This window comes from Podarcis liolepis (genome assembly GCF_965112155.1).
Source record: "Podarcis liolepis genome assembly, chromosome: 5".
Classification (NCBI taxonomy): domain Eukaryota; kingdom Metazoa; phylum Chordata; class Lepidosauria; order Squamata; family Lacertidae; genus Podarcis; species Podarcis liolepis.
Window position 1 is genome coordinate 52,834,461 of NC_139556.1, and position 18,405 is coordinate 52,852,865.

Sequence of the window (18,405 nt, forward strand, 5' to 3'; positions counted from 1 at the left end):
GCTGCCGCGCCGCTGCTGCACGATTTCTGTTCTTAACCCGAGGTAATATTTCTGGGTTAGCAGAGTCTGTAACCTGAAGCGTATGTAACCCAAGGTACCACTGTACAGCCAACCCCCTTTTTAAAAAACTGGCACTTTGAAAAAGATTTATTTCACAACAAGAATTGTAAAAAGTGGTCTGTCAGGAGTTGAAAGTCTTTAAAGAATCAGTAAATGATATATACAATATATATTGAGGCTGGATAGCTCAGTCGGTAGAGCATGAGGGCCATAGGTACGAGCCCCATGTTGGGTGAAAGGTTCCTGCATTGCAGGGGGTTGGACTAGATTACCCTTGTGGTCCCCTCCAACTCTACCATTCTATGATTCTATTTTTCTATGGATTCAGTAGAAGTCACAGGCTTTTCAGTAAGGTGGTAAAATGGTAAGTGTACAGCTTAGATTTACTTCAGTCATTTAAACTTATCAGAGGTGTCACAGTTTAGGTTTCAACAACTTGCAGGTTCTGAAACAGGCCAGTACTTTCTGCCAGGCCACACTAGTACTAACCTGCCTATTGTTCTTGAGATTCCCAACCTTGAGGCTGCTCTATTAGATTCACGTAGTATACCACACCAGGGGACAAGCACACACTCCCTTTCTAACTGGTTTGGGATTATTCTCTCCCTGAAGATATTTTCCCTTCCTTCTGAAATGGGATTTAAGTAGAGTGTTCCCTCACAACTCCACTTCTCCTCTCCCAAAATTCAGCTTCCCAGTTGCTGCATGTCTGTATTACTCTTTAAAGACAATAACCACTGTCCTTTAAGCTAACCCCCAGCTCAAAGACTGCCTTCTCTGGCTAAAATTTTCCCTCAGGGCAGATTTTACACAGCTCAGAGGTTATGCTGTTTATTGAGCTGAATTCCAGGAACTGATTTTTTCCTTTCCCTCTCAAAGTGCTGTCTCCACCCACTTCTGGCTACCTGTACCTACAGCCAATCAGAGTGAAGCTCTAGCTCAGCATACTGAGAGCTATATCTCTCTGGTTGTCAGGCAGCAGAGGAACCATCCCCCACGACTGGCAAGTTGCCAGGAATGGATAAGACAAGGAAAGGTCCCTACCATCTGCTTTTTATTCAATATTGGCAGAGAGAGGCTTGGGAATGCAGCCTCTTCGAATGATGGTGTTGTCCCGAGTAAATCTCCACCCCCTTATCTCCTACTTCCTCATTCGTCAGCAGCACCACCCCTTCTACAGTTGCTGCTTAGGGCCGTCTGTCTTCGAGCTCTTTGCTCTCCTACTTTTAAAGCTCACCTGGTTCTTGAAGATGGTGGGTCTGGAATGCTTTCTAGTGATAACGTGTCAGCCAGCAGCTCCAACTCTGTCTCTTCCTCCTCCTCTCCCATTATTTTCCAACTATTCCCCTCATCTTCCTCTGAGCTGTGACCTCCCTCAAACCCGTTGTAATTCCAAACTACTTCTCTGGAATTGTCAGGCTGGGGAGGTGGTCTCCACCATTCCTCCTCTGCCGAGTCCCTGACAGTGGTGAAATTTTGCCTATATTGCACCATCAAACTCTGCTTCCATCACAACTGTGCACACAATATTTGCTACTTAAATGTACTAGCCATGGGCATACAAAATTCTTACAAGGTCCAGGAAGTTAACTTGTTTAAAAACCAAATAACTGTTGTCTCTTTATTCAGGGCACCTTTAAGCTATAAAAAAAAACTTTAATCAGATAACTTAGAAATATAATGATGACTCCTGGATCAGACCAAAGGTCTATCTAGACAAGTATCCTGTTTCTCGCAGTAGCCAACCAAATGCCTTCTAGTAGCCCACATACAAGACATGATGGCAATAGCCCTCTAGTCCTGTCATTCCATTGTGACTGGTATTTACAGGTACAGTGCCTCTCAGAATCAGCTCTATCATGACACAAAATTAGGAATGGCAGCAGGAGGCAGAGAATTTGCTCCCCTGGACTCTGCTCACTTATCTCTCTGCCCTCCACTCAGCTCTCCCGAACCACCCCCTACCCTCCTCTCCTGATGGTCATTAATTTATCTAATGATTTGTACTTCCAGCTAAATGAATCTAAAAAGGCCAGTGAACAAAATGTTTCTTCAGCTGCAGCACACAAGCTGGCACCAAGGAGGGAGAGGCAGATGGTGAGGGAGGAGAAAAAGGGACATTTGCAGGGCCTGTAAAAACTGAGGAAATAATGACTGAAGTGAAAGAAGAGATACAGGCTTAATTCCAATGATCACAAATGAGTTGTAGCAAGCCTGAGGCTTGCAGGTTCCCTCCTCCTCCAAGAGATTAGAAGCAGCTAGTTTTTAATTTGTGACAAAACCATAATTTGCCGATTTGTCACATAATTTGCAACTGAAACAGAACCTACCTGTGATCCTGGTTGACACAATTTATACCTAGCTGCATTAGGATGAAGCTGCTAACTATGACTTGTCACAACTTAGAAGTTCAGTATTGACTACACTGACTGGCAACAGCTCTCTAGGGTTTCAAATGGGGTACCATCCTAGTCCTACCTGGAGATGCCAAGGATTGAATCTGGGATCTTCTGCATACAAAGCAGATGTTCTACCAATGGGCTATGGTCTTTTTCAAGGAGAGGGGTGAAAGTCCCATTGCGCAAATGAAAATCCTTCCACTGATGGGACACGGTAGTTAAATGCCACCCTCTACATTGCAAAATAAATATTTGTTACAGCTCCAGCTGGCAGCTATATTGCTTCCAGTTATATAAACAAACAGATTCCAGAATAGTTTAAATTGCTAATAAAATGACACATATTTACAGGGTAAGTCTAACACTAAATAATGTAAAATCCTCTTCAGACGCCATCAATATAAATATTCCTGTTAACGTAAAAATGCAGGAGCAGCAATGGCATGTTTTTATAGCACATTTAGTGAGAAACATACACTACACTTCATTATGTTTGCAAGTATGTGTTTCTTTTTTTCCACTTGTCTGCCCTTGACAAATGCACAAGAAATTACAAGCTTTTAATATAAGCAATGTGTACTGTTTAATTTACCACAACCTAAAGCTTAAATGCTTGATTTTATAGTAAATGATTAAAAGACAGTCAGATAGTTAAAGAACCTCAAATTGTAGAATAGCTATTTGCAATTGCAGTGAACTAGTAAACATACTGAATGATTTTCATTGTAAGGGTAGTGATTATTGTCTTCTATCCCTGCACTGAAAGCTGGGCAAAATGGACTACCTACTTACATACAATTAAGTTTTTGGGGCACTATCATGGATTATAGCCATCAGTCAAGCACCACAAAGCTTCAGTACTCATCTTCTAACCTGGACTTTGCGAGTCACATAACATTTGGCCAAGAATTTGGGAAGAAAGACCACCCAGCTTTAAGATTACGATAATCAATAACTGATGTGACCGATATGGCAGGTAGATCTCAGGTCTGCCATTACCAATTTCATAAAGCATACCAAGATGACCGTTTCAAAATTATAAGGTTCCATGTAAGGCTCAAAACAGAGTGTCATGTTAGATGAAAGGTTTTCATCAAAATTGCTCTTGAAAGTAAATCAGAAGCTTGGAAGAAGGTGTTGTACTTGAAAACCTTTATGAAATCTATGAAACACTGAAATAATTTATATATATGCTCAATCAACTATGTGTTATTAAGATAGCAGCTATATCTGGCTCTGCATCACATTTGACCACTCTATTCCTCCTTCTGAACAAGCATCTGTTTAATATATTATTACTAGCTCACTGTAAAAGTAGCACACAAATTTTCATCACAGCAATAAAAAAATTCAGACAAATATTGGTCACTGCACAAAATAATCCTTTAAAAGCAGCAGCTTAGGTACCAGCACATTCATTCATTCATTCATTCATGAAAACAGTGTAGAAACGTCTTTGAGGCAGCAAGAAATTTTAATGCTATTTAGGGCAAATAAATATGTGCATACTGTTGTATACAATATGGAGATTTTAAGAAGAAAATAAAGGTTCTTTGAAGACAATATAATTTACTAAAGAAAATCCATGCAGTAAAATTACCACCCATATAAAACTTATTTAATAATAAGCCTGTGGTGTGATTGATTGTTTCTTGCTTGCTGGCTCAGCATAAAAAATGTAGTTCCTTATGCTGACAACAGAATAACCACAAACATTTTCATGAAGTACACATTTTAAGCAATTTAATTTAAAATGCAGTGGTTGCTTTCGCCATTATTTCAAGTACTGCTGAAAAGGAATTTCCGTTTCAAAATGAGTTCACTACACAGGTTATTTGTTTACCTTGGATTATTACACAAAAAAGGGTGTACATGAATAATTTTTAAATGCATTTGTAAATAGTTTCAATGTGTCTCTCTCAAGAAACATTAATAAATTGTGTGCTATTTATATTAACTAAGCATATTACACTGATTTATTAACATTCAGGGCAACACTGAACGAAACTAACGCAGACTGGAACATTCTAATGTTCATGGGCACTACTGAAAGATGATAAAGGGATGTCTGGAAAGATTAAAGGTATAACAAGCTACTGCACATTGTAGATAGTCTTGTAATAAAGTGTAGCCATTTACCTCCAAAGTCAACAAATAGCACTTTATACGTAAAGTATATTGCAATCCTGATAATCACCCATTGTCATTAAGAAAATGACAAACTAAATCATCAAACTCTGTAAAGTGAGATTCTAGTGGAATTTGAACAATTCCAGCTGAAATGAAACATCTATAGGAATTCTAATGAAAGTGTTAAAAATGCAGAGATCGCTTACATTACTCACAAGATCTTGCACATTACTCTGTTGATGTTCAATTTTGACTGAAGTGAAATTGGAGGTGGATTTATAGTGTTTTGCCCAGGCAAACGTTTCTGTAACATCTATGAAAAAAGTTAGAAGTGTTTATGCTAGAATTAGCACAGTTTTTGAGGTGTTACACCTCTAATAAAACACTCACGAGGGAGTTCACGATTACTTCCATTTTTTACAAATGGAAAACACTGAGTATTATGATGCCTAGGAAGTTTATTGGCCCCCCAGGAAGTTTATTGTTATTTGTGCATACTCTCGCAGACAGCCCTAGGGCCATGCTAATGTTGCATGCACATTTGTCAGCTTTCAAGATCAGAAAACGGTATTAAAAACAGAGAAATAGAGAAGATTATTATCTTAAACAAACAGGGAATGTAACATTGAAAATTAATCTAAAAGCATATCAAAAGATAAATCTTTCTTAGGATAAACTGAACTAAATGTCATTCAATGAAGAGATATACTGCTATGCATGACTGATCATACCATCTGAAAATTAATGAACTCTTGACACTATAAGTTCACAATTTTCATGGCTTATGCTTCATGCGTCAAAAATTACTGTACTCTCCCAGTACCATATGGTGAATATTAACACAGAGAAAATCAAATTAAACTTTTGGAAGAAGCTTAGTTCTTTCTGAAATCACATTTTTTGTTCAATCTATATTATTCAGTATGAAAAATGTGTTGTACACATAGAAAAATGGAATTTGAGGCTGAGGGGTGAGAAAACATTGTTCCAGGACATTTAATGCACAATTAATATGGGACACAGTCTTGGCTTATGAAAACCCCTAGTCAATACAATTTAATGAGTCTCCTTCACAGCATTCTATGAAAAGGAGTTTGATCTTGCACACTGCTAAACCCAATGAGAACTGGCAGTACAGAGCATATATTTGGCAGAAACTCCTTTGCTCAAATACTCATGCATTCCTTCTCCCTCTGTGAACAAGTGTTCTGAATATTTATTGTGCCTAGTGAAGAGTTATTTTAATTCAAACACTAGCAGCCTCTTTAAGACCACTGGTTAGTCTAATAAGAGATCACATTTTTATATCTAAGTTACCAATAAAGCTACCAGCAAGTACCGTATTTTTCGCTCGATAACACGCACCTGACCATAACACGCACGTAGTTTTTAGAGGAGGAAAACAAGAAAAAAATATTCTAAACGAAACAGTAGGTGTATGATTTTTGTGGTTCATGCTGTGGCCACAGACATGTGATCTGATGGTGAGTTTGGGGTGACCCAGTGCAAAAATCCTGAGGATCCATGTGGATCCGTGCTTTGTAACCACGTTTTAAGTAGGGAGGGAAGGAAAAGCACTCAAGGGACAAGGAGCACGCGTGGGGTGGGTGGAGAAGGAGCTTTTCTGCGAGCTGAGCGGGGAGCAGGGAGGGAAAGAGCACTGTTGCTTTAAAGGTATACTTAAGGTATTTGCCCTGTGCCTGGGTTTTTTTCCATTTAACAGTTTGCAGCCTTTTCCTTCTGCTCCTTGTTTTGAGGCAGAATAGATTTGAGCAAGTGAGGAGGACTTGGATTGCAGGGGATTTGCCATTAGCTGTGTAAAAGCGCTCCTCCTTGCAACCTTCTACTTTGTTTGTACAGGTGGCTACTGGTATCAGGTTCAGTTTGAGTGATAAGCAGCCACCAGCAGCAATAGAATGGAGCACAAAAAAGCAGTAGGGGCACTAGGACCCAGACAATGCTCAAATCTATCCTGCCTGAAAACAGCTGAGAAGCGGGGGATAGCCTTTTCTTTTACTTCCTGGTTTTCACTGCGCTCCTGGCTCAGAGCTCTAGGTTGGTTTTGGTTTTTTTTGCTGCTGGTTGCTTAAACTTTATCCTTCCTGATCCAAGCCCTCCTGTCCCTCTGCAGCCTCATTGCTCCGTTTAGAGAGCGCTGGGACCTTTGCTAGCTGAGGCTGCAGCAGCTGTTGCTGGCTACTTTAAAAGCGCCTGCTGGCTTTGAACTGCCTGCCTTCTCCCGGCTCGCTATGGCTCCCGTCTGTCCCTCCTCCCATGTAAGCGGCTGCTGCCCGCTTTGCTGCCATGGCTCTCCTTCCCTCCCTCCTCCCCGGCTCCTCCGTAGGTAGCTTTAAAGCAAGCAAAGGAGCCCCTCCTCCTGGCTGTAAAGCAAGCAAAGCTAGAGCCGTGCAAAGCCCTGCAAGCAGCTCCCGCTTTGCTTGACTGGCGGCAGCCAGGGCTCTGATCCAGTGCATTCGCTCCGTAACACGCACAGGCACTTTCCCTTACTTTCTAGGAGCAAAAAACTGCGTGTTATGGAGCGAAAATTACGGTAGATACCCTTTGTTGGAGATTTGTTAGAATAGTGACTCCTCCAAACATCCCTAGAGCATTAGCTAAAGCAGGGCTCTGAGAGGGGAGAATACGGGGGTATTGCTGAACTCTGAACCATCATTTAAAAATAAAAATAAAACTTCCTACTATTGTAAAGGATTGGTTGTAGAAATAAGGTGAATAGCATCTGTTTTGCTTTTTGTCCTCTCTCTTGCGTGTCAATAAGACCTTGTGCTTACCTATGGATTCAACCAGAACATCCTTAAGGAACTTCCTCCTGAAGAGCTTACCACTTGTAAAGAGCAATGGAGAGGTTGGCATGAGATGGGGAGTCTGCATACCAGTGTCTAAGTCATTGTGTGTGTCTAGCTACTACATTGGCCACAAGGGCACAAGATGCAGATTGAGTCATATCCATTATAGATCTGTGATGTAGGCAGCTGGGTGATGTAGCTTAAGTAGTATCCGACAGGTATACCTGATCAAGTTTTCAAGCATAGTGTAATATATAATTTTTCTGTGCATTCTCAAAGGAATGGTAGGATCCTTGCTAAATGTTATGCCTTTGGCATCCCATCAGAATTACTGTGGTAGAATTTTAAAGCCATGTAATCAGAAGGTGAAATTGCATCATTGTAATCATTATAATTCTTGAGCTGAGTGCTCATGCAAACAGAATTCTCACTCACTCCCCTACTGCAGGCAGCTAAATCCCCCCAAAAAAAACTCTTCCCTTGAGTAACAGCTACCTTGAATATGGGACGAAGGGCGGCAGTGGGAGAGAATTGGGGGAAATTGGTTGGAGGGAGTTTGCAGGAGTGAAATGTTTACTTGAAAAGCTGGATACAAAATGCTAAACAATCAATAATAAAAATTTACAATGTAAATATAAATAATAAGGAACATAAAGTCTAGTTGGATCTAGAGATACAGAAGTGAAATAAATTCTGCAGTGGTGCTGTTCCATTAATTAACCACTAGTGGAAACCACTGTACATGACCTTGGCAAGAGACTGTGTATATCTTTGAATTTCATTTCTCTTTGGTCATGCAATAATTTTGTGCTGTCAGCAAAATCCCTGCATGCAAAAAAGACTTCCACTCATGGAAGCATGCCTCTGACTGCAAAAGAACAAGTCAAGAAGCCAACTCTAAAAAAAAGTCTGCTATGCCAAGAAATTTTGTACCAGAGAGAAAAATAGATAAAGATAAACAGAAAATTCCAAGCAAACATATTTCATTGCCACAACCAAGAATACCCAGTAGTTTGTAGGAAGGCTTGATCACTAACATCAAATGCAACCTGTTATAAGATTACCATTAATCCTTTGGAAACTATCAAATGAGCATGAAAAAGATAAAAGGATGATACATAAATCAAGCTGCTGGATCTCTTCTGTACCAATCGAAGTAATAAGTAGTCATCAATTACAGGGCCTCTGAGTTCACCGTGTTCTTGGGGTAAGTTGCTGAGTTAGCACAAAATGCACACCACTTAAAGGAAGTTGAGCCAGAACTGTTTCAGATAGTGCAATGTAAGTGTTAACAAGTCTTATTTTTCCCACGAAAGGAAGTCTTTGTTACAGAGAATCTCAAATGAACTTATTTTCAGAAATTGTTAACAAGGCACGCATCCACATTAGATGCTACAGTTCTCTTAAAAATAAAAGTTCTTAGCAAGACGCTTTAGTTACAAGTTGCTAGTCAGAATTGTAATTAAGAAACAAAAGGGCTTAATTTGTTTTGGTCCTACATCACTGCAAGGTGGGAACACTAGAATTAAAGAAAATGAAACTGATGGTGAATAAAATATTGGTGAAAACAGAAACCTTTCACTATTGAGATTCTTTCATTTTTAAATTATTTCATTTAGGTGGGTGTACAAAATACAGTATTCCCTAAAGAAGACATTAAGAGAATAATGTTAAGTAAACCAATCAAACTCTCCCACATGTTGCTTTTCTTTCCATCCCACATCTCTTACTATGCTTCACTAGCTATGCATTGTCATGCTACTCTTTCATCTCCCTGTGCATGAAAATGCACACATTTAGCTCAAAAGTAGTGTACATTCACATACATCTTAACCAAAATAAGAGCAGGAACTTCCTTGAAAATGGGGAAATATGAGAGAAGAATAAATAAAATGTATTTTGAATGTGTTACCTGGCTGTTGAAAACTTGTATTTGGAAGGTGGGTTAAAGGCAAGGAATAATCTTATTATAACAGCAACTATTTTTCTTCTCAGTCTTGCCATAAATAAACTTTTGCATAATATCCAAACATACTGAGTCTCTTTTTAGACATTAAAACTGGGTACAATGAGCAAGGTAAGGTAAGGTAAAAAGGTAAAGTACCCCTGGTCCAGTCAAAGGCAACTATAGGGTGTGGCACTCATCTTACTTCAGGCCGAGGGAGCCGGCATTTGTCCACAGACAGCTTTTCGGGTCATGTGGCCAACATGACTAAACCGCTTCTTGCACAATGGGACACCATGAAGCCAGAGCACACAGAAATGTTGTTTACCAATGAACAAGTAGAGTGGGTGTGGCACCATGAAAGCAGGCTCTATTTCAACCTACACATTATTTTTAAACTCATATTGATTCATTTACTTACTATGAGAGGGATACCAATATTCAAACCTATATGCAGACATTATATTGAAACCCTGAAACTACTGTACAGTGGTGCCTCGCAAGACGAAATTAATTCGTTCCGCAATTCTCTTCGTCTTGCGGTTTTTTCGTCTTGCGATGCACGGTTTCCCATAGGAATGCATTGAAAATCAATTAATGCGTTCCTAGGGAAACCGACTGGACCTCTTCTGAAGGCGGGCGGGGGGCCAAAGTCTTTGCCCCCCCCCGCCTGCCTTCAAAAGGTGTCCCCGCTGCGGCGGGAGGTGTCCCATGCCCCCCGCCCGGCTTCGGAGCACCGGGAGAAGCGATCTCCCTTCAGCCGCTTGCAGCAAAAGATGTCGGGGGAAGCGGGAAGCGAAGCGCTTCGCTTCCCGCTTCCCCCGCACCTCTTCTAAAGCAAGGGGCTGGGGGGAGATAGCGATCTCCCCCCAGCCCCTTGCAGCAAAAGACGTCGGGGGAAGCGGGGAAGCGAAGCGCTTCGCTTCCCGCTTCCCCCGCACCTCTTCTAAAGCAAGGGGCTGGGGGGAGATAGCGATCTCCCCCCAGCCCCTTGCAGCAAAAGATGTCGGGGGAAGCGGGAAGCGAAGCGCTTCGCTTCCCGCTTCCCCCGCACCTCTTCTAAAGCAAGGGGCTGGGGGGAGATAGCGATCTCCCCCCAGCCCCTTGCAGCGAAAGACGTCGGGGGAAGCGGGGAAGCGAAGCGCTTCGCTTCCCGCTTCCCCCGCACCTCTTCTAAAGCAAGGGGCTGGGGGGAGATAGCGATCTCCCCCCAGCCCCTTGCAGCGAAAGACGTCGGGGGAAGCGGGAAGCGAAGCGCTTCGCTTCCCGCTTCCCCCGCACCTCTTCTAAAGCAAGGGGCTGGGGGGAGATAGCGATCTCCCCCCAGCCCCTTGCAGCGAAAGACGTCGGGGGAAGCGGGGAAGCGAAGCGCTTCGCTTCCCGCTTCCCCCGCACCTCTTCTAAAGCAAGGGGCTGGGGGGAGATAGCGATCTCCCCCCAGCCCCTTGCAGCGAAAGACGTCGGGGGAAGCGGGGAAGCGAAGCGCTTCGCTTCCCGCTTCCCCCGCACCTCTTCTAAAGCAAGGGGCTGGGGGGAGATAGCGATCTCCCCCCAGCCCCTTGCAGCGAAAGACGTCGGGGGAAGCGGGGAAGCGAAGCGCTTCGCTTCCCGCTTCCCCCGCACCTCTTCTAAAGCAAGGGGCTGGGGGGAGATAGCGATCTCCCCCCAGCCCCTTGCAGCGAAAGACGTCGGGGGAAGCGGGGAAGCGAAGCGCTTCGCTTCCCGCTTCCCCCGACGTCTTTCGCTGCAAGGGGCTGGGGGGAGATCGCTATCCCCCCCCAGCCCCTTGCTTTAGAAGAGGTGCGGGGGAAGCGGGAAGCGAAGCGCTTCGCTTCCCGCTTCCCCCGACATCTTTCGCTGCAAGGGGCTGGGGGGAGATCGCTATCTCCCCCCAGCCCCTTGCTTTAGAAGAGGTGCGGGGGAAGCGGGAAGCGAAGCGCTTCGCTTCCCGCTTCCCCCGACATCTTTCGCTGCAAGGGGCTGGGGGGAGATCGCTATCTCCCCCCAGCCCCTTGCTTTAGAAGAGGTGCGGGGGAAGCGGGAAGCGAAGCGCTTCGCTTCCCCGCTTCCCCCGACGTCTTTTGCTGCAAGGGGCTGGGGGGAGATCGCTATCTCCCCCCAGCCCCTTGCTTTAGAAGAGGTGCGGGGGAAGCGGGAAGCGAAGCGCTTCGCTTCCCCGCTTCCCCCGACGTCTTTTGCTGCAAGGGGCTGGGGGGAGATCGCTATCTCCCCCCAGCCCCTTGCTTTAGAAGAGGTGCGGGGGAAGCGGGAAGCGAAGCGCTTCGCTTCCCCGCTTCCCCCGGTCTTTTGCAGCAAGGGGCTGCGGGGAGATCGCTATCTCCCCCCAGCCCCTTGCTTTAGAAGAGGTGCGGGGGAAGCGGGAAGCGAAGCGCTTCGCTTCCCCGCTTCCCCCGGTCTTTTGCAGCAAGGGGCTGCAGGGAGATCGCTATCTCCCCGCGGCCCCTTGCTTCAAAGAGAAGATCCGCTGTCCCCGGGGCAAGCTTCGTTTTGCGAAGCAAGCCCATAGGGAAATTCGTCTTGCGAGGCAACTCGAAAACGAAAAAACCTTTCGTTTTGCGAGTTTTTCGTCTCGCGAGGCGTTCGTCTTGCGGGGTACCACTGTACAGGTGATAGATTAAGCTGTTATGAGAAAACTGGTGGGCAATATTAATAAATTATTATTCTTTTCCCATTTTAATTTTGTACTCTGGCCTATGTGTTTTAAATGGTTTTATGAATTTGGATTTTAAAATATTTTAAACTGCTTTGTGAAAGATTTCCTTAAAAAGTAGACTATGAATCCCTGAAATATTGTATTTATTCTAGAAATATAAAATATGCAAGTGTCCAAAGCTATGTATTTTTTTTAATAATGTAACTATCATTTCTATTTCCAACCGTAATTTCTAACTATATTAAGTAGCCAGCAGAATTCATGTGTCCTGGGAACTCTCAGCATGTAGCTAGAACTCCAGAAAGTAGTAGTAAAATTTATAATTTCATAGGGCTCATAAATTGATTTTAGTCATTTTTACATTAATCATTCACTAAAGGTGACAGTATGCTTATTTAGTTAGATAGCTAATGCTTCCCTGAAGAATAAAAGCTGCTTTAATATATCACTTTGCCATTCAGCAACTAGTGAGAGCAAAAGAACATTTTGTCAACTTCAGGAAATAAGAAAACTATTAAGAATTATTTAAAGCTTCATAAAACACCAAGAAAATGTGCAACTGTCAATAAGGGTAGCCATAAATCTTTCACTTGAATATTCTCACAATGTATTTAGCTTTAGCTTATCAAATGTGCACGTCCACATAACCAGTGTTACATTTTAAATTGCCAAAAGGCCAGGAAAGCCCATTAACAAATTAACACCTTCAGTGATTAAAGGGTCCTGTAAATTAACAGATCGACTTAACTGCCACATACGAAATATGTCATTTAAAATTCTGTGCCTTTTCAATGGATTCAAGATCTATCCTTGCATGAGTATTTTGAACTTTCCATTATAAATGCAGAAGTGGGTGTGATTCCGCACATCCTATTATAATGGTCAGATGAGAAGACTGCATTCGTTTTCAAGGTTACACAAAAATGTTTCACTGTAATCTGAAACTGAGCAAGTGAAGAAGGAACACCCCTTGATAAGATCTAGTAACTGGCTCATCCCACTGAAAAGGACATCAGAATGGTACCTGGAATATACCTGAAGCTTGTGTATATCTTTACACCATAATTCAGAGTTGACCATTAAACAAGCCAGTTTCATAACCCATGACTTGAAGTTGGTTTGTTTAGAAACTAACCTAGCTGCTAGGTCCTAGCCGCTTGGATTCCTAATTCAGGCGTAACATTAAGCTAAGATTCTTTGCAACTGAAAGTAAAGTTAACAGAAGTCCTGCTCTCAGCCACAAAAGAAGAGAATGGGAGCAAGTAGAATGGGAGTTGAGCACTTTCCTCTGGCTCATCCACACTGTGCTAAACATGTACCCACTGCCTCTGGAGCTTGTGATTCTATTTATCATCAAATCTAAATATGCCTAAGAAATGTTCTCCATATTTTCATGCTAACTCACTCAGCCAACCTGTCAACACAATAGTGCAAATAGTTCAGCAAACTGTAGATCAGAGAGGGGTGGGAACTGGGGACATCCTTGCAATTCAAAAAAAGCTTACACAGCAACAACCCAAAGGTTCTTTGTGAGAGAACATGACAGGTGCATAGAGAGAAGTAGAAACTCTGTCCCATCAAATGTCCTAGCCAATTAGCAGAGTTTGTTTTTACTTTGTACTAACTTCTGAAGTGCAGCAAAATAGAAAATTCAGTACGAAAGTGGAGATATTTTACAATCTGGTATAAATGGAATTCCTTAGTATAGCAGCTAAAGTAGCACACGTATGGATTACTCCCTAAATGTCAAATTTAATGTTTAGTATTTTTTTTAAAAAAAATAATCCATCAAACTATGAAATAATTTCCTGATATTCAATTATAAAAATACTGGAAACAGTTTTAAAGGCACTTACCTGTACACTGCCCACCGTTTGTTGGATCTCCATAATATCCTGGCATACATGTTTCGCACTGTTTTCCTGTAGTTAGGTTTTTGCACTGATCACAAACATTACCATTAACACAGGTGCTATGTCCATTGCACTGGCAAGCTGCAATTAAAAAAAGACAGAACTAGTTTTTAGCAGAGAATGAAAAAGAAGAACAAAATAGTAATTCTATCAGGAGAGGGAATAAATGTGTCTCTGTTAATTCTCCTTGACCTCTCAGTGGCTTTCTCTACCATCAACTATGGTATCCTTCTGGAGCGGCTGTCCGAGTTAGGGGTGGGTGGCACTGCTCTGTGGTAGTTCCGGTCCTACTTGGATGAATGTTTCCAGACAGTGTTGCTTGGGGAGTGTTCTTCAGCCCCATGCAGCCTTCAATATTGAGTTTCTCAGGGTTTGATTTTATATCCCATATTGTTTAGCATCTACATGAAACTGCTAAGTGCTATTATCCAGCCGTTTGTAGTATGTTGCTGACAATATGCTGATGACACACAGATCTTATTCTCCTTTACATCTACAGGTGAGGCAGTGGATGTGCTGGGCCATTGTCTTGCCTAGGTAATGGCCTAGATGAGAGCCAAGAAACTGAAGCTCACTCTAGATAAGACTGAGGCACTGCTAGTGGATGGTTCCCTAGACTGGATGGATGGGAGGTTGCTTGCTCTTGATAGAGTTACACTTCCTCCAAAAAAGTGGGTACACAGATTGGGGGTACTTCTGGATCCCTTGTTGTCACTGGCTGTCATTTGAGGCTCAGGTGGTCTCAGTAGTGTGGAATACCTTCCATCTGCTTTTGCCGGTGGACCGGCTACATGACTATCTGGACAGGGACAGAAAACTACTATGCTCTGAGATCTACAGATCAAGGACAGTATACAAATTAAACAAAATATTAATAATTCCTCACAAAAATGATAATAGAATAATAACAGAATATTGTACTTAGTACTTTAGAAATAATGGAATGTTTTAGTGAAATTAACAATTTGAAACTAGCTAGCAGATGACTATAAATAAAATACTGCAAGTGATGTCATTGCTTGCAGTTCATTTATTGAATAAAATTACCAGTTAATGAATAAAAGAAGAAAGCAATTTTTCCTGCACCCCTTGGAAGAATGAAGCACAAGACTCCAGGAGTTGGTCTAGTTTGATGTCAGAAAGCAAGGATAGAGTGTAGGATTAGCTATTTATAATGTTATTAACACACTCCGCTGTATAGTTTTCAGTGCTACTGCCACTATCCCAAGTGACCACTGCTTTAGTTTTAGTCTTAGTTTAACCCCTTTATCATGTCTAGGATCTTTATTCCATTTTACCATATACTGTAAAGCATTCTCTACAGCACCATTAATCAAGTGTCCAACTTCATCTGCTTAATCCAAGACTGTCATGCTAGGAGAGGAAGCACGGCTCTGATCCTAGAACCTTCAATAATACACTTGAATATTATATACTTCATTTTTCCATTCAGTTACAGGAACCATATACTGAAGTACTAATGTACTCAGCTGCACAACTGTGATGAAAACAGTTTCTCCCTGCTGTTTTTACATTGGCCACACTAGACAGCAGCTATGTGTTAAATGAGTGAACAGAAAAAGTTTTCTTCCCACAATCCAATGCCTTAAGTGCCTTTTTCACTACACTGCATGTTTCACCTATTAAACAGATTATGCTTCAGTGCTTGTACAATAATCAGAGGTTAATAAGGGATTAGTCTCATTCGTTTTTTATGAGCAGATGTTACATTCTTTTCTTCACGGAGCACTGCTAAATTGTTTTGATTCGGCATCCATTGTTTCTCTGTTATTGAATTATTTCTTGTAACACTGATTAACTAAAGATTGCTGTGTAATTTAATAAACCTGATGATGGTCTCAAATTTAGGAATAGTTAACGTCACTTATTAGCTTTGATATTTATCTGGTCTGTTACAAATGTCACAGTGCTAAATTAAACCAACTGATCAGCAATCAATTCATTATTTGGAATAGTATTACTAGGACTGTGCTGAATGTTCATGAGAGTGTACCTGGGCTAAAGAGAAAAAAGAAAAAGAGAGTCTTCATCAGGATGCCCAAGATCCTCCCCAGACACCAACCACACAAGCATGCCTTTGTTTCTCTTTGCATTGGTGCTTTAGTGTCTTTTTTCCTATTCTTTTTTTTTTTAAACCCGACTTGCTGCCTATATCATGCCCAATAGCCAAGATTATACGATGACCATGCAACACCATTGAGTCTATTAGGTCTGGATACTTGAATTGTCTTGTGATGTCAACCTAATAGCAAGAAACATTGTATTGCCACTGTGTTCTGAATGGGTATCAGGGAAGAGCATGGCTGTTATTCTATGGGCATAATGGTTTGCAGATGGTTCTCTTAAAGTTACCTAACACTGGGGGCATTTTTCACAAAAGACAAAAATGTTCATGGAAAGTGCCTCCCCCATCTCAGCTCTGCCCTAATTGTCCCAACAGTTACTAATATAGTCTTTCTGCTTTGATAACTTAGTAAGAGAGCATGCAGAGAAGGGCAAACATGCAGCTTGAGATTCAGACAGTTGTGACCTGTAACTGTGTACAAGGGAAATTCTTAAACCCAACTTGTTCATATAAGCCTTTGAAAATTGATTATAAAAGTATAGTGGTTTTGATTCATTTTTATTGTGAGTTTTTGTGTTCTGCATATCTCACTGGATGCTTGAATAAGGAGTTAGATTTATAAAATTCTGTTTAAAAAAATACAATTAAAAATAGGGATAAAAGCCTATATTGAGTCGTCTATATTTCTTCCTTGCAGCAGAACAGCAAATCTCTTCAGGATTTTAACTGCACTGAAATTTGGTTTTTAAAACTTACTGGTAAAATGAGAAGAAATTGCAAACCCATGATGCTTAATCACTTGAGTCAGGAGTGGTGTTGCCTGTAAATGCATCAAGATGTGAAGTTCCAGAACCTATATTTATTCTGCAATGAAAAACTGCCTTTGTATCTAGCTGAGGTATCTGTGATCTATTAATCATGGATTAGAACCAAATTAGAATAGCTGAATAAGTTCAAGGGTTCAACATAAATCTGCTCTAGAGTTCAACTACTTTTCCCTTCTGCCCTTGACTTTACTTCTTCCACCTACTTGCTTCTTTCCTCTGCTTCCATTTATTTTAATATCCAGAAACTGGCAGAAGGGGTGTGCATATATATCTCCTACCCAGCACAACAGTTCTTTAATTTAATTGCATCTAGGTAACAATAATAAATAGCAGATCCTACCTGGGCACTGGATAAAAGACCAATCATAATTTTTCTCTTTGGGACAAAGATTGTTGTCAAGAACCATCTCAGTAGAATGTATCCCATTCAACTTCATTGGCCCCCTTGAAGACCCTTCCACACAATGGCCTTTGCCTGTGTTGCTGGGATCGTTGCACCATCCACATCCTGGGTGTTCCAAACATTGTCCACACGTTCTCAATCCAGAGCAGTTTTGAGCTATAATACACAGGTTATAATCAACAGTCTTTAAAAACAGCGTATCTGTGAGAGGTCTCTAGTACAGTTAATGTTCTGAAAACGGCTGAAAGTAATTCAACTTTTCTGCCAGCCTTTTATACTGCTTTCATGCCAATTATTCTGAAGAAAAGCATACATTACTATTGCTATAAAGGTGATAAAATACTGAAGATATAATATCACAAGCAAAAGTTGTTTCATCCCTCTGAAACAGATGTCCACAACAAGGTATGCAATGTCCTGTTTAAGAGGTATATACCCCCACCTTTCTGCACATATATAATTAAGGCATTTAACAAACTAACTCCACACCTAAATTTACCTAAACTTTAAGTGCAGATCAACAGTTTTATAAGCAATAAAAACCAGCACATCCAAATTCAATAGTATTAAAAACATGGAAATATATAGTGGTTCCTAAGGATACAATCCTACAACCCATGGGGGTTATTTGGAAGACATAAGATAGTGTGTACTTGACTTTCTATAGCCTGTAGAGAGGAAGTCTTCTACCAAAGGTCCTCCTTGGACAATGGTGCAGCTCTCCATTACCATGACTGCCCTACAGGTAGTAGTCCATGACCCAAAATGGGGTTGTTTGGGAACATACCAGAGTATGACAAGGTGTCCAAGAATCTTCAGAAACCTGGGCTGCCACACTCGTTTCTCCAGCCAACATATTTCCTGCCCCACAAGCACAGCCAAAAGCTACTCAATTCAGAAGCTGTTGTGGTTCATCCCTTCCCCTTAAGAGTTCTGAAGAGTTTTGTTTCTTCTAAAGAATTTGTTTGGCTGACTATATATTTTCCCTAGTAGTTTGAGAGTGATTCCCAATTTAGTTCCAAATGGTGAGATATATCGGAGATAACACAATGTCTTTTTACTAGACCAAGTCCTCTCTCTCAAAGCACATGTGTGCCTTCTGGGATCTTGTTAGAATCTTCAGCTCTCATTTTACACAACAATACCAGAAACAACTGTGTG

The 18,405-nt window shown here is 41.6% G+C and overlaps 1 protein-coding gene across 3 annotated transcripts in view; it reads right to left on the bottom strand.

Annotated features, from left to right (window-relative positions):
- Nucleotides 1-18,405, bottom strand: part of ATRNL1 (attractin like 1) — a 494,510-nt gene that overhangs the window by 340,777 nt on the left and 135,328 nt on the right. For all 3 annotated transcript variants that reach the window (XM_083504739.1, XM_083504740.1, XM_083504741.1), the window contains 2 exons: nucleotides 17,182-17,400; nucleotides 13,872-14,009 (listed from right to left, as the gene is read on the bottom strand). In XM_083504739.1, the coding sequence (XP_083360865.1) occupies nucleotides 13,872-14,009; nucleotides 17,182-17,400 (357 nt within the window). The remainder of the gene's footprint in view (nucleotides 1-13,871; nucleotides 14,010-17,181; nucleotides 17,401-18,405) is intronic.